The sequence below is a fragment of the Lissotriton vulgaris genome, chromosome 6, assembly GCF_964263255.1.
Source record: "Lissotriton vulgaris chromosome 6, aLisVul1.2, whole genome shotgun sequence".
Classification (NCBI taxonomy): Eukaryota; Metazoa; Chordata; class Amphibia; order Caudata; family Salamandridae; genus Lissotriton; species Lissotriton vulgaris.
Window position 1 is genome coordinate 265,713,235 of NC_141694.1, and position 17,205 is coordinate 265,730,439.

The following is a 17,205-nucleotide window of genomic DNA, read 5'->3' on the forward strand; positions in this document are numbered from 1 at the left end:
TATGAGTTGTAAATACCCATGACGGTCATCGTTGGCTGCAAGGTATTGTAGGCATCATGGTCCCTCGCCCCAGTAAGCTTTGTGTTCAGAGCAGAGTACCTTCTGTTCAGTTCTGAATGTTGGCATACAGCAAAGAGCTTTGAGGGCAGATAGATATAGTCTGCCTTTTGTAGATTTAGGTATGTTCTGTCCATAGGTGTCCTGGCGTGTGTGCGGGCTGTGGGAGAACGGGCAGGAAAGTTAAATGACCATTTTAAAGAGATGGGTTTAAATTTTTTTTTTTAAAAGACAAAAGTCCTGTGTATGTTGTAACTCCACGGGGAGGGCATTCCAGGCAGCTGCTGCTATAACAGAGAGGGACTTGCCACCCAGGCGCGCCCTACGAAACCATCGGATGACCAGCCGGCGCTGAGTGGCAGATCGTAGAGGGCGATTCAGTGTATACAGAACAAAACGCCTCCTAAGATACGCTGGCCCTTGGCCATGAATGGCCATGTGAGATAGAATGAGGGCCTTAAATTGCACCCGCTGGGCCACCGGTAGCCCATGCAGATCACACAAATGTTGCCAGACACTAGCTCTCCGAGAGATGTTGAACAGGAGTCTAGCCATGGCATTCTGTATGAGCTGGAGTCTCTTAACCAGATAGCATGGAATACCAATAAACAGCGCATTGGCATAATCGAGGCGGGAGAGGATGAGGGCGCACGCTACCACTTCTCTAGCCTCCCTCAGAAGCAAGGGAAAGAACCTTCGTAAGGCCTTGAGGGTTCCGAAGCAGACTCCTGTACGTTTTTTACTGTGTTCTTCAAACCGTAGATCTTCCTCAAACCATACGCCAAAGTTATTCGCCGGATCACCCACGGAGCTGGGGCATGAAACATTGGGAGCACACAGCGATTCTCTGAAGGCGGGGGGAACTGGCCATACAGGAGTACCTCTGATTTTTCCTCATTGCACTTAAGTTGGGCATGTGCAAGCCAGCGGAAAACAGATGAAAGGCATGTCTGAGCGACCTTGGTATCCAGATCGAACCCCTCCAAGTAAATAACAGCAGGGTGTCATCCGCATAGGCGATAATTTTTGCACCCAGTTCCTCTGCTAAAAAAATCAGGGGGGTCAGATATATATTGAAGAGCAGGGGGCTCACGGTGGAGCCCTGAGGTACTCCAGTCTAAAGTTTCCTCACAGAGGACGAGTGGGGAGGCACCCAAACCTGCTGAGTACGGTCATCCAGAAACTATTCTATCCACTCCAGAGCAAAGCAGGCAATGCCAATAGATGACAGCCGGGCAAGAAGAAGTTGATGGGGCACCGTATCAAAGGCGGCAGAGAGATCCAACAGAATCAGAGCCGCCCTGCCGCCTCCATCTAAGCACTCCCTGATCGCCTCAGTCATTTCCACCAGCTCAGTCTCCGTGCTAGAAGAGGCTCTAAACTCGGATTGAGCCAGGTGCAGAGCACCTGATGTTTCCACGAAGACCTCCAGCTGTCTGAATACCACCTTCTCACACACTTTTGCCAAAGCTGGCAAGAGAGAGATGGGACGACAATTTGATGGAACAGAGGGATCTAACCCAGGTTTTTTAGAAGGGGTAAAAGTTTGGCCTGCTTCCAGCATGCAGGAATGGTGGCAGTCTGAAGGGAGAGATTGATGATCTCAGCTACCTCTTAGCAAACCACCTCTGCTACCCCAGCTAGAACTCGGTCCGGGCACGGATCAATAGGTGAGACAGATTGGAGTGAATTCAAAATAGCTAAAATATCGGCCTCAGAAAATGCATGAACAGGGCGGTGGGCGGACTAAAGGTCGGCGGGAGTGCTAAAGGAGCTGTCCTGAATCTAAGCTATTTTATCGATAAAAAAGGAAGACCAGTCCTTGCACCAATGTGCAGAGGTAGGTAACGTAATTTGCTCCGCACAGGGAGATAAGAAGCTCTTAACAATAGAGAAAATCTCCTTACTGTTGTTATTAGCTCTGGTGATCCGCCCAGTATAGTAATTACTTTTAGCTTTCCTAATAGCAGAATAATATTCCCTCTGGGCTGTACGGAGCGCAGACTTGGCGGAAGGGCAGTACTCCCGACGCCAGCTGCGCTCCAGTTTTTTTCAGCCCAGTTTCAGCTCTTTTAGGGCGTTTGAAAACCAAGGCTTTGAAGGTGGAAAACGCTGTTTACCACTAGCAAGAGGTTTGGCAGTAGAGCTAACCCCTCAGCTAATCGGGGAGTCAAAGCTATCCACCGCCCAAGCAAGATCAAGAACCAGTGCCGGACGGGCCTGAAGCAGAGCTTCGGAGAGCGCCAGGAGATTAATCTTCTGGGGGCGGATACCAGAAGGAATGGCAGAAGTACCATGAGACTTCCCCATGGACCAGGAAAACCTGATCAGATGGCGATCAGACCAGGTAACTTGCTCTGGTTCCCTTATAGACTGATCAAAATTGGTCCAAACTAGATCCAGTAAATGGCCCCCTGAGTGCGATGGCATCTTGACCCACTGGGTCAACTGAGCCAGGTTAAACGATTCCAGGAGGACGCTACAATCCGGCGCTTCATGTGCGTCCAGGTGGATATTAAAATCCCCCAGGAGTAAAAACGTGGAGAAGCGGAGGGCGCGAGGAATGATGACATCATCCAGGGCTTTTAAAAAATCACCGGGCGGCCCAGGTGGGCGATACACCAACGTACCTCCCAGCGTAAAATGAGGAGATAAAATGAAGGTAAAATGCAAGACTCTCCCTCCCTCAATCCACCAGAAACCTCACTGGAAAATGCCAGGTATCCCTGAACACCACTGCCGTTCCACCACCTCTCCTGGTTTTCCGATAGGCTCGGATGATTTTGTAGCCCCTGGGGATAGCATACTCCACCACCGGGGCACAAGAATCATTCAGCCATGTCTTGGTTATAAATATAACATCAAGTTTACCATCGGAAAGAAAATCATAAATATCTGCTGCGTATATAGCCATGGAACGGGCGTTGATAAGAGCCGCTAGAATCCTAGTCTCTTTCACAGCTAGTTGGGGGATCAGAGAGCCTTTGCTGGAGGCAGAATTTACAAAAGGGAGACGACTTAGAAAGACTGTCCAGAACTTCCCACTGCATACATCCTTTACAATCTGAAGCGTTAAGGTGTGTTTATTCCCCCATCTATCTTTGGACTGCACAAGCAAAGTTGAAACACAAAACAAGGAATTTTAGGATTTGGAGTTCTTGTCAAGAAAAGCAAACAGGCTTACACAAAACCCAGCTTGGATCTGGAATTAAAGGGAAGCTGAAAATATTGTCCAAGAATCTGGAAGTCCGTATACAGGTGTAGCACAGGTCAGAGTGCTTAGTTCAACGCTAGAACGTTCACCGGGCAAACACCCTCATGGTAGAGCATAGAAAACGAATTGTGACAATTGAAGTGAATGTAGAAAATATAGAGTATACTGGTGGCTGAGAGATGGGAGGATAAGGAGATTTGAGGTACACGTGATGGAGCCTTTTCTGCAGTTTTAGATTAGAAAGTGGTAAGAAGGCCCTTGAAATTCTGTTAAGACATGCCATTATTGTTTGGAGTGAGAACCTCCTGGTATATTTGAAAGATCACTTTAGATGCTACTTTTGTATATTTTGCAGAGTGTTTTGCCTGCCTCCAACATAGGTTTGCACCATTGGCCAATTGTATCAGCCAAGTAAGTCTTTGTTGAACAACTTATTTGTGTGCTTGAGGGCAGCTTTTTCTTGGTTTTGAGGGGTGCAGGCCTTTTCTGTTTTTAGGTCTCAGCTAGACAGGACATGCGCTTTCTCAAAGAGACATGTTTTTAATCTGTGGGCTTAAGCGTGCCATTAGACCTACCATTTGCTCACTCCACCATCACTCTCATATCCTTTATCCCCATTTGGCCATGGCATGCATGCGCCATGCCTCCATTAGTGTTTAGCCCTCCCCAGAGCATGGACCAAGTACTTGTGTCCATCCACAGTTTCCGGATTAGGAGCGACTTTTTTCTTTGTGTTTGAGCATGCCACTTGAGTGCTTATGTTTTCATGTCCTCCATCCTCCGTCTCCTGTGCCTCTTTCCCCCTGCCACCTGCCCCATCTCAACCCCAGTCAGATAGCCCTCACATCCAAACACTGCTATGCAGGAGATATGTGCAGGAAAACTTAAGGAGACATAAGGTATATTTTCTTCTCACTTGTTTTACAAAACTGAATTTATTGAACGCGTTGTCAGGTGGTGTTATCATTTTATGCATTAATTTACATTACATTCATTTATAGTTGTCCTTTCCAATGATTACATGTAAAATTCCAGGTCTCTGTTTAACTTAATCAGAAGATATTTTCTTTGTGCTTATTCTGAAGGCAGTAGATCCCAAAGTGCCATCTTGTGGCCAAATACAAGAATATGTGATACTCCAGCATAAAGAATATAATTGCCACCTCCTCCGCGTAGGCCTCAGTTTATATGATTAAAAAAAATCACATTATTCTTTTCGCCTGGCTCAAAGTAGTGGTAAATACATGGCTAAAAAATATTAACATTAATAAAGCCAATAGCCCTCGCTTTGCCAAGACCGATTTGCTTTGCCAATGCTTGTTTGGTATATTAGGAGGATTTACAGCACAGCTTTAGGGTTGGGATGTGTTTGGCCAGTTGTTGTTGTTGTTAGAGCAGCAATCGGTTGCCTCGAACTCCGCCACTTTTATACTTGTAAATCATCTGTGGATAAACACTTGGATGTCTGGTTTGCGGGGTACGAATTGTTATAGCAGCTTTGAGAGGTACAAAGAGATATGGGAGCTACCTCTGAAGGATTGTGGTTTGACTGGTACTTTGGAGGTTTCTGAATTGTGTGCAAGCACAAGGTCAAACGTAAGATCCGCAATATCAGTTCGGCACTGACCAACCTGGACGAAACATACGACCTGCATGTTTTTGCATGTCTCAGACAGGAGATTCAGCACATTAAAGGTGAATTCTGCCTGGTGGAAGTGTCAGCTTTTGCAGCTGCAACTCGTCAACAGCGCAAAATCCCTTGGTGTCATACTCGACAACAAACTCAATCTAATCCCCCACATCAACTCCATTGCAAAATCTGCACGATACCAACTGCGCCTTCTTTGGGGAATTTGTCGCTTTTTCCCTGAACAAGACCTTAAAACACTGGTGCAATCGCTGGTCCTCTCCAGACTGGACTACTGCAATTCTCTTCTTACTGGCCTCCCCAAATCCCACCTGTCCCCCCTTAAATCTGTCCTCCACTCAGCAGCCCGTTTCATTTGTGGGGCAAAAAGAAGCAACCACATCACACCGTTGTTATCCACCCTTCGCTGGCTTCCAATCGAGGCTAGAGTTATCTACAAGACTGCCTGTATCACCCACAAAGCCTTGCACTCCTCCTCTCCTCTCTACCTGTCGAATAAACGGAAACTGTCTGGAGGCTCTAGACCATCTCGTAATGCGGAAAATCTACTGCTTGAACCCCCTACTTTCAAGAAGGAAAGATCGATGGCCCAATCCTTTTCAGGCAGCGCAGTGAGAATCTGGAACTCACTTCCGCCTCAGCTCCGAACCACCTCTTCCTCCCAGGCCTTCAAAATGGACCTCAAAGTTCTCCTCCTCCAAAGACACCTCCAAATCTAATTCACGCCCTCTCTATCACCTGAAGTAAGGCTTCCCATTATTGAAAATTCTGTTGTCCTTGACTATTGAAGTGCCTTCCCAGTGTGTTCTGGCAGTTTGAGTGTTTACCATTTATTGCAGTATTATCCTTGTACCTGTGTATGGTCCCCTTTGTAACTTGCACACGTCACTTTTCTCTTGTATCACACTGTATGCTACCTCTCACTTTTTGTTTGCTTTAGATACTTGCACAAGTGCCACCATTGCCTACGTAACGTTTGTTCTTGTGCTGGAGTGTCTGCCATTTATTGCAGTATTATACCTCTTCTTGTACTTTGTACGCTTTTGTAACCTGCACACATCACTTTTTCCTCCTGTAATGTAACGATTGCTACCTCATGTATTTTGGTTGCTCACTATTGTCACTTTTGATTCATGTAACGTAACGTTTGCTTTTGTAATTTGTTCACTTTTAATTTTTCTCCTCATGTATCATTGCTGTTCCTATTGTGAAGCGCTCTGACACCTTCGGGTAAAGTCCGCGCTATATAAAATCGCATAAATAAATAAATAAAAAACGTATCGCTTTCTGAGGACTGTAAGTAGTGGTTGAAATATCTGCTGGGCTCAGTAGCTGAACTGGTTCACGTGAGACAGAGTATAGGTGCAGAGCACTTGTACATTAGATTTTTTTGGGTAGAGAATCTGAGAGCCGTACTGGCGGGAACATCTGTCTGTAGAAGATTATGCTCAGGTCCACCTTGCACAATGAATATCAAGCACTGATAGTGCTTCTGACACCTGCTAATTCTTTTATCCGTCTCTATGCGCTCTGCTTTCTTCTCCCATGTGGCTGGTTTTTTAAGCCTTAAATATAAAAATTTGCCCATCGAATGACCACCACTGAAACCCGCTGGATTCAAGTACAACATGTTACTGGCAGCAGTGTGTGCACTGCGGATACCGTCACCACAATGATGATAGTCCTGACAAGTCCACCTCTAAGCTTAGCTCGGCATCCACACAGCACCGAGCTCTAGCCACATTTTCAGCTTTTCCATTTCTCTCCTGGCCCGGTGGCATCTGCCTGAAGATTACATGCTCCCAGAGGGGGCTTCTTGGACATATGTTTATTGTGACACTGTTAGCACACGTGTGCCTGTTGCTGCCTGGTGTCCTGCCTCTCATAGAATCTTTGAGATGAGAAGCTCCACCAATGTTTTATTTGTTTCTATTTTATTTAAATGTTATATACTGTTACTATGCAGCGCTCACTCTCCTACATAATGGCTTCCGAGCACTAGGATGCGTGATGCTGACTCAAGTGACACATTGTATTAAATGCAGCTGGTTGTAGGCCCTCCTAAGTCTCAGAGTAAAGGATGGCCTTCACTGCAGTAACAACACACTAGCGGCTGCCAGCCTTCCTCCGATTACACAAGACGCATGTATGTGCATCTGCTTCAGCATGTCTCCTGTCTGCCTCTTACACATATCCCCATACTTCCACGGGTACAGGTAAAGGGTCTCTATAGTCTAGACCCGGGGTCTCCAACCGGTCGATCGCGAGCTACCGGTAGCTCTCGGAGACCCTGGGAGTAGCTCGCCTAGCCCTTGCTCTGACTGGAGGAGATCTGTGGATGGGGTCGGCCGGGTGAAGAGGATGATGCGATGACGCTCCTCTCCTGGAGCTTCCGACTTCTCTCGTGATAGTCTGACGTCATTACGTACTGAAAACGCGCTGGCATCACACTGTCTGCCATTGTGCGAGGGGTGCCAGCGCGGAGCAGTAGGAGACGTGACATCCACCAGAAGCAGCCACTGTAGGTAGGCTCGTTTTTTTCGTGCCTCTCTTCCTCCTGATTGTGCCGTTTTTCGTGTTTCACATCTGTGCCCCTCCCGCTGACCCCTGCTCGGGCTGCTCTCCTGCCCCGCTCTCTCCCCAGTAGCCAGGGCCCCCTCCCTCTGCCCCAGCCCAGGCTGTTATTTTGGCCTCCTCCTTGCCTCCGCTCCTCTTTCCTTCCCGGGCTGCTGTTCCCTCGCCCTCCTCCCAGCGACGGAGCTAGTCTAAAACTCTGTCGTTTATTACTTGTCGGGCAAACAGTGGATAAAGAGAGTTCATCATATCCCACTGATCTCAAATAAACTTTATAATCTGATCGGGTGGTTTACACCTCAGCAGGCAGGAGGGCACGCGGCGCTGGAGCGCTCTTCTGGGTCTTATTGGAGTGGTTTGTGCTGTGGAATTCAGCCTTCTGTGAGGAGACTTCTGACACTTCCCGCACAGGCTGCTCTGAGTGTCTCGGGTGTGGGTCGGTGACAGCACCAAACGTGCTGCCTGGCAACGCACTTTCAGACAGAAGCAGTTTGGTTGCCAAGTGTGTTCTTCGAAGTTTCTTGTATTTTAGGAATTGATGTAACACACATTTTATATCTTTCAACAATTATCCCTCTGCAGAGAAACATCACTGTAGTGGGTTTAAGACGGAAATATCTGGTCTATAAAATTACCACTTCTCTCTGCCTTCCTGTGCAGAACCAGGTTCGAGTCTCGGCAGAGACGCTCAACATCCTGTCATTCTGGGCAAATCACTTATCTCCCAGGCCTACCAAAGATGAATCTGTCTTTGTGTAATGCAACTGGTGCTCATGTAAAGTGCTGTTATTCCTTCGGGTCGAGTTCACGCTATATAAAACAATAAAAAAGGCTGTGTGTACCTGGGCTAGGAGCTATTGTTGAGAGCTAGAATCGGAGCTGCAGGTATATTGGGCATTCTCAGGGAAGGATCCGTGTGGAATGGGGAGTGTTACCGTAGAATTGACCTGGGAGCAAGGAATTCTGCAGGGCCCGTGGGTGCTCTGAGCAAGAACACTCCTCTGCCTGCTGTGAAGGCTTAGCCGGGGAGTGCAGAGCATTAATTAAAGACTGTGCTTAATTACTGCCACTGCATAATAAGCATTCTCGTTCACGTGATGTTTCCTCTAATTGTGTTTTTCCCGGCGCATGCGTTTCTCTTCTATTGTTTGCTTCTTGGCTCTGTGTCCATCATCATTTATGTATTTTTATCCTTTTGGATAATATAATGGGAACATTTAGCTTTTTTCGATGTACGTCTTGCTGTCCCATCTGTCATCTCACCACACTGTAAGTAACTAGTACTATTATAGCTCATTGTACTAGTAATGCTCATATTGACCCTGAAAGGATGAATGAGTAATTTTTGTAAGTGTGCCTGGTGCCCAAGAAGGGAGTGAAGCACTAAGTTATTTATGCAGATCAGGAGGAAGTGCTTACTTCAGTGAGCCACCATTTTTCAGGCTTCTCACTAACTGTTATATTCTTGCTGTTGATGCACCATTGTGATAGCCCACATCAGGCACAATCCGGCAACTGCTGCAACCCTTGTTCTGGGCGATTTGTTTTCTTCTAGTGAGTTGCTTGGTGATGCCAGTACATCTGTATTTGTAACTACTCCCCCTTACAGATCTCAAGGCGCTGGGGCCGTTGTGGAAATTAAATGAGCTATTGCCCAGCGTCACATGGTGCTGAGCTGAGCTGCAGCTGGAGCCGGGTATCGAATCACAAACCCTGTGCTCCGAAGTCAGCTGCCCTGGCCGCTGCACCACACCTCTCCCCTGCCAGTGTAGAGGGTGTTCCTGCAGTCATAGCTGGGGTCCTGGGCGCACGAGTCTTTTAAGTGTTGCTTGGGAGCCATTTGAAGATCTCCCAAAGCATCTTCAGGGTCTGTAAGCAGGATGCAGTGACGGCGTTTACTGGTGCGGTCAGTTCAGTTTGGCGTTGATAATTATTCCGAGGTTCCTGCGTGCGTGCTGGGAGTGGGTCAAAGTACGGCTGGCCACCAGTTGGAATCTCATTGTGAAGTGTTCTTGCCGAAAACAACTACTCCTGTCTTGTTGGTGTTGAGTTAGAGGCAGTTGGCTTTCCTCCTGTTACCGACTTCAGTCATGCAGGCCACAAGCTTGTTTCTTTTGTTAATGGTCTTGTCCGAGAAAAAGAGTATGGGTTGCGTGTCGTCTGTGCAGGAGAGTATGTTGATGTGTGCTTGAATTATTTTGGCCAGAGGGATCATGTTTCCATTGAAGAGGGTAGGGGGTGAGCGAGGAGCCTTGAGGCACTCCACAGATGAGTAAGATGTCAGGCATACAGCTTGTATTCTGTGTGTTAAGAAGGAGCAGATCCAGTGGAGAGCGGGTCCTTTTAAACCAATCTCATGCAGGTGCCTGATGAAGATGGGGGGTGAGATTGTGTCAAATGCGTCACAAATCCAAAGTCATTCCTTTTGGTGCTCTAGGGAACTCTTAAGTCAGGCCTGTCTTGGGTATTTTGTTCAAACCATAGTATGGGCTCTGATGAAATTAGGCTTAAAGTCAATGAAACTGGGCGTGGGGCGGTCTCTCAGAAAAATGCGCGAGTTGATTGGGGTTTAGTAGCTCACGACGATTTTCACTGGCCAGAAGTAGCTCTGACTACACAAAAGGTTGGAGACCCCTGGTCTAGACTCTAGAACAATCTTTTCTACACTCGAATTAACTCTAACTCGTGAAAATCTGTAAATCCAAGGTCAATCAGGTACAGGAGGGGTTCTAAAACCGGTTCCGATCCCTCTCAAGCACAGCATTGGATGATTTTATATCCAGGACCCAGAGTTGCGTTTATTAAGAGCTGATTCAGGCTGTAGGAATGTCCACGCATTCCACGCATTCAAACGGTTGTCAAAAGCGAGCCTCTGAAACTAGAAATAACTTTCGGAGTCATTTCTTACAATTAAACTGTTTCTGTTTAATAGAGTTGTAATAGCCAATTTCCCCAAAATGTATATTTTGTGGTGTGTGTATCAGAGCAAATTGCACCAAAAATGAATTTAGAAATAATGTATTTTACGTGTCCATTATTTGTTTATGCAATGAGAATGATTTTTTTTATGCCAGGAATACTTTGTTTGCAGAGCTGATAGTTGATAGGCTTTTTATTTTAGCCGTGGGTGGATTATAAGGTACATATTAGATATGCATCACCCATGCTTCATCCAAAACGAATGCAGACAAATACTCGGGTTTGTCCCCCAAACTTTCAAACATGTCCACCTCAAGGGGTTTATACGAGACAACCAGTCTTTGAAGAAGCAAAACCTCTCATGAATTAGTGGAGGACAGGAATGGAGAATCCACTCAAAAATATTCTCACCCAGCCTCTGGCAGCATAATTAATTTCTTTAGGGCCTCATTTCAAGTGCCCTTCATGTCCCGATTTGGGTGAAAACCAAGTTTTCACCCAAATCGGGGTGTATCTAGTAGTTTACTGCCCGGTATGGAGTACCAGCACTTTTTGATTGTGAGAGGGAGAGTACCGCACTTCTCAAGAGTGACTTAATACTTTTAATTGGAGAGTCCCGGCACTTCTCAGAAACATGCAGGTACTTTGGTACAGAGTACCTGCACTTCAATTTTTCCATTTCAAGCACTGGTTGTATCTGGTGGAGTTATACGGCATCACACTAGTTTTAGCCACATATTTTCACCATGACCTAAATCATACAGGCACACAGCACATTCAAAGTTTGATCACCTCAGAATTTCTTGAAACACCATCATGGAAAAAGAGAACTTTCAGGAAAAGGTAGGTAGGCTTTCCTTAACATGCTGCGTTATCCCAGGTGTTAGCAAAACTACATTGTGGAAACTGCCTCTTTTCTCCTGCTTGGTAGACATTTCCAGTTGTCAAATGTGCTGTCAGAATTTTTATCAGTAATGAGAGATATTGGTAAATGTTTAATGAAATGTTTTTAAAGTGGCTCCAGTCTTGACATCCATCGCTACAGGTTGAACAATGCTAAATATGGTGGATTTTCCACCACTCCTTTGTTGGAGGTTGCAAGGCTACAAACAAGGTAGAGGGGAAAAACAAATTCATAGATCAAGCTCAGAATCTTCCGGATATGTGTAATCCAACCTGGATTATTTGTTTTTTTTTGTTTTTAGGAATTGCCGCTGCCACTATGTTCACAGCCAAAAACTCAATCCATTTCTCAGACAAGCAACTCAGGGTGGCGTTTGACGGGGATGCCGTCCTCTTCTCCGATGAGTCTGAGCAAATTGTGAAAGCGCATGGATTAGATGCATTCTTTGAAAATGAACAAGAGTTTGAGAACAAACCTCTTGCTCAGGTAATTACTGAATCAACAGAATTTTCTATTTAACTCTTGATTTCTAAATATTAGTATGAAATCCTTAAATCTGTTGATGTTTTATACTTGCGTATTGTGTTCTAGTATTTGATTCTGTAAGCCCAGTAGTGAAAAATAAATTATATGTGTTTTGTGATATATATATATATATATATATATATATCACAAAACACATATAATATATATATATATATATATATATATATATTTACCACTGTTCCCTCTCAAAGGGACAAATTGGGTCGCACTCCACGGGCCAATTTTGCAATTTTTTTATTTTTTCATATTCCACAAACTCAGGCAGATGTTGCGATCTACGCGTTTCGGTATTACAAATACCTTGCTCACGATCAACCGGTCACTTGGCTCCCCCTCCCTGATATACTTGCATTGTATTCATTACATCACTTCCTGTTTGGTGTTTGCCAGTGCCTCATTGCTTTATGGGACATGTGGTTTTTAAGTAATCCAGAAAATAAATTTCAACCTTTTGCCCAATATTAAACATTTTACATATGACTATAATTTGATCAAGGATGTCAAAACACGTATAATTTAGAGGTTCCCTCTAGTGGGACAAGATAACTGCTATAATGATTTCATATATAACTCAATGAATATAAAGTTATTTTCGGCAGTTAATGAGCAGTTACAATATTGTCTTCTAATATTTTCCCTCTAGTGGGATGACATTACTAACAGTATTGTATATAATATAACCGTATCACTTCAGATTTGTAAACCACGGGTAACGCTAGTCATTTTAAGCTAGACAAGTGTATCCCTGATGGGAATACCCCATTCTTGTGGCTGCACAACATTATTTATGTGTTTAAATTGCCAACTTCCTTTAACTACCCGGGTTGCGAATATCGCATACTGACTCTATGTTCAACCATTGATAACATTACCATTTTCTCAATTTTGCAATTTTTGTTTCACACTCAATTCCATTATTGTAAAATTGTATTGGGCAACAAACAATATATCAAAGCGAAGATCTCACAAATGTATATATAGCTCTTCCGACTGGTTCAGCCCATAGGGCGTCAGGGTTCTTAGGTTTAGGATATGGCGTGATTCTTTTTGTCTCAGGAGCCTTTCTCTGTCTCCCCCTCTTTCTTTCTTGGGGACACTTTCGAGACCAAAGAATTTCAATTGGCTCCAATCACTTCGATGGTACAATTCCATGTGTTTGGCTATTGCATTAGCCTTGTCCTTATGAATAGTCGCTCGAACGTGCTCTAGGATGCGTTTTTTTAGTTCGCACACTGTGCTGCCCACATACCTCATGGGGCATGGACATTCGACGACATATACAACGTGTGTTGTTTTACAGGTGATCAATTCCTTTATCTCCCAGTTTTTCTTATTGGACATTTGCACTTGTTTGGTCGGTTTTGCAATCTGACAGACCTTGCATGCATAACATTTCACAAAACCCGTTGTTTTTAGCCATTCATCCCTTTTTGTTGTTTTTCTAAAGTGGCTGTGAATGAGGTGATCTTTAAGGTTCTTTGCCCTTCTATATGTGATTGTCGGGTGTGATCCCACAATATCTTTCACTGTCTCATCCAATTGTAAGATTTTCCAATTGCGCCTTAGAATGTTGGCAATCCTTTTACTCTCGTTTGAGAAGTTCATGATCATACGTATTGGTTCTGATTCTTCTGTTGGTTTTTTGGATTTTCTTTGGAGACATTCCTCTCTGCTCTTTTGATCTGTTCTTTCCCATCAACTTTTGATTATGCCCTTGTTATATTTGCGTTTTTTGAATCTCTCCGATGTTGCAGTACTATGTTTTTCCCATTCATCTTTTTCGCTGCAAATCCTCCGGATTCTCAAAAATTCCCCGTAGGGGATACTGGTGATCAGGGATTGCTGGTGGAAGCTGGTTGCTTCTAGTGTGGCGTTGGTGGCAGTACATTTACGATGCAATGTTGTATGTATTTGACTTTCTCGTATATAGATCTCTGTGTCCAGAAATACAATTCTCTCATTGTTTATAACATAGCTAAACTTGAGGTTCGGTATACTATTGTTCATGATATCAAAGTATTTCTGAAAATCTTCTTTGCTGCCATCCCAGATGATGAGTAAATCATCAATATATCGCGTCCAGTTTATCACTTTGTTCAGTGATGTTTCATTGCTGTTGCTCCATGCGATTTCCCTTTCCCACCATCCCATCGCTAAACAGGCATAGCTGGGACTGAAGGAAAATCCCATCGCCGTCCCGCTGTTTTGGCAGTATATTTCATCCCCAAACATGAAGATGTTTCTAGTCAGACAGATCTTAATCATATCCAATATCATTTGATTGTGGTTTGCAAATTCTATTTTCCTTTCATTGAGAAAGTAATTGCATGCTGTCAGTCCCATGTCATTCCCTATGTTGGTATAAAGGGAAATGACGTCCATAGATACCAAATGGTATGTGTCTTGCCAAGGGGTGTTCTCAAGTTTTCTGAGTAGATCACTTGTATCTTGTATGTATGAGTCCAGGCATAACACAAACGGATTTAAAAAGTGATCAATGTAGTTGGCAATTGGTTCTAGGAGTGAGCCTTTGGCAGATAGGATTGGGCGTCCTGGAGGCAGTTTTTGATGTTTATGCAGCTTTGGGAGGAAATATATAGTGGCCGTTACTGGATGCGCAACGGTGAGGTATTTTCTTTCATCCTCATCAATTAAGCCATTTCTCGTCCATTCTGACAGTCTTGCATCCACCATTTCCTTTATTTCCATGGTGGGGTTTCTTTTCAGTTTGTCATAATACTTGGTATCCCTTAATTGTCGATGCGCTTCGGTAATGTATGCTGTTTTCTCCATTATCACCACGTTTCCACCCTTATCAGCCATTTTGATTTCAATTTGATTGTTTGTTGAAAGTTCCAAGAGTGCCTGCCTCTCCATTTCCGTTAAATTGTCTTTATATTTTGCATTTTTCAATTTGTATAAGTCTTGGGTTACCGCCTCCTGAAATAGGTCAATTTTATTTCCTGGGGCTAGTTGGGGGTAAAACTTTGATTTGGGCTTCATGCCACTCACACCCGCACCTGTTTGTTTACAGGCCTCTTCCAAGGGGATTTCTTGATTTTCATCGTCATTCAGGTTTATCAGGGTCAGCAGGGCCTCCGAATCTTTCACTGACAATGCTGTACCACTATCCTGTATGGGTATTTTGTTTGTCTTTCCTGGTTTCTGTTTTTCCGCAAAATATTTGGCTAGTTTTATCTTCCTAATATATAAGTAGAAATCTATCCGGACTTGTGCTAAGTCCATTTTTCTCATTGGGCAGAAGTTGATACCCTTTTTCAGTAATCCTTCTTCTGTCTTAGATATTTCCCTTTTGGATAGATTCACCACCTGGAGTTCGTCTTCTATGGGTTCATCTTCCTGCGCATGCTGCGCGTTTCTGTCCCCACTTTTGTCCCTTCGGTGCTTTTTGCTCCTTTTTCCTCTCCTTTTTTGTTGTTTCTTGGGGACCATCTGCGTCCTCTCCCTCTCCCCCTTTGTTGTTGGCGAGGGGGTTGGTACTGCTCCCACTGTTTTTGCTGCAGTACCAGACGCATGTCCCCTAAAAAAGGTAGCTGTCCCATGCTTGACGATGTTCCAGGTTCTCCTTCATTGTTTTCCGATATTAGAGAAGATGCACTGCTGGATAGGCTTATGGAGCTTGTGCTCAACACCTGTTGTCTCATTTGGTCGAATTTTTTTGAAAATGAAAAGATTCGTCCTTCTGCATAGTCTGTTGCATCCCTGATAAATTTTTGGTGCTTCCGTTCTCTTACAGTGTCTTCGTGTTTTTCAATTTGTAATTCCAGTTCTTCCTTAAACTTTGTCATTTCTGCATTGAGCTTGAGTGTAGCAAGCTCCTTTTCCATTTCATGCAGTTGTTCTTTAACTTTCTGTAAGCTGATTTCGATGTGTTTCACCAGGATTGCTATTAATCCTAAGGATGATTGTAAAATAAACTCTCCCCATTCTTGTAATAATTCATTGGAGCTGTCTTGGTGACTGGGCATCAGCATAATTCTCAGTCCTCTGGGGACCCGTTTTGCATCTAGGTATTCCTTTAGAGTAATCAATTCCAAAGACTTATTTATTTCTTTTCTGCTCAGTTTCTCCCAGTTTTTTAATTTTGATTTTGTGTCCGTTTTAGCCTGCACATTTGCTCCGCCAACTTCCTTTTCCACTGAGCCCTTTTCAAACATTTGTTGTAATAAATCATTGCGCTTCGCTTCTCTTTTCTCCATTTTTCTGCCTGTGTGAGTTAACCAATTGCGTCTGGTAAATTATTATCGTTGTTGACCCGTGTACTCCCTTTAAAACATGAATGTGTACTTTGTTGCCGCTTATTTCTTCATTGAAAATCTATTGCGGTGTTTAAACTTTGCACGTTGTTTAAATGGGAGTCCGCAGAGCTGACTATGCCGATTCTATTCAGCCAAAAGAAACTTGTTATCAATGACTTCACACACACGCTTACCTCGGGCTCCTGCTCACGAGTGGAGTGTGGCTTGCTTCTCAGATTTCCTCGTTTTCCGTCAGCGGTCACTGCTCGTGGTATTTTGAGATATTCTCCATTGCTGGTTCCCTTTTTCCCACTCATGCAGCGCTAGGAACGGGTGCGGCGCCCTGCAGCTGAACCACGCTGCTAATCCATTTACCACTGTTCCCTCTCAAAGGGACAAATTGGGTCGCACTCCACGGGCCAATTTTGCAATTTTTTTTATTTTTTCATATTCCACAAACTCAGGCAGATGTTGCGATCTACGCGTTTCGGTATTACAAATACCTTGCTCACGATCAACCGGTCACTTGGCTCCCCCTCCCTGATATACTTGCATTGTATTCATTACATCACTTCCACGAGCAGTGACCGCTGACGGAAAACGAGGAAATCTGAGAAGCAAGCCACACTCCACTCGTGAGCAGGAGCCCGAGGTAAGCGTGTGTGTGAAGTCATTGATAACAAGTTTCTTTTGGCTGAATAGAATCGGCATAGTCAGCTCTGCGGACTCCCATATAAACAACGTGCAAAGTTTAAACACCGCAATAGATTTTCAATGAAGAAATAAGCGGCAACAAAGTACACATTCATGTTTTAAAGGGAGTACACGGGTCAACAACGATAATAATTTACCAGACGCAATTGGTTAACTCACACAGGCAGAAAAATGGAGAAAAGAGAAGCGAAGCGCAATGATTTATTACAACAAATGTTTGAAAAGGGCTCAGTGGAAAAGGAAGTTGGCGGAGCAAATGTGCAGGCTAAAACGGACACAAAATCAAAATTAAAAAACTGGGAGAAACTGAGCAGAAAAGAAATAAATAAGTCTTGGGAATTGATTACTCTAAAGGAATACCTAGATGCAA

General features: G+C 44.2%; 1 protein-coding gene across 1 annotated transcript in view; it reads left to right on the forward strand.

Moving 5' to 3' along the window:
- The window catches only part of LOC147707116 (cytosolic 5'-nucleotidase 1A-like), a 138,690-nt gene that overhangs the window by 97,151 nt on the left and 24,334 nt on the right, over positions 1–17,205 (forward strand). Inside the window, exon 5 of the mRNA XM_086926293.1 lies at positions 11,618–11,802. Coding sequence (XP_086782419.1) covers positions 11,618–11,802 — 185 coding nt within the window. The remainder of the gene's footprint in view (positions 1–11,617; positions 11,803–17,205) is intronic.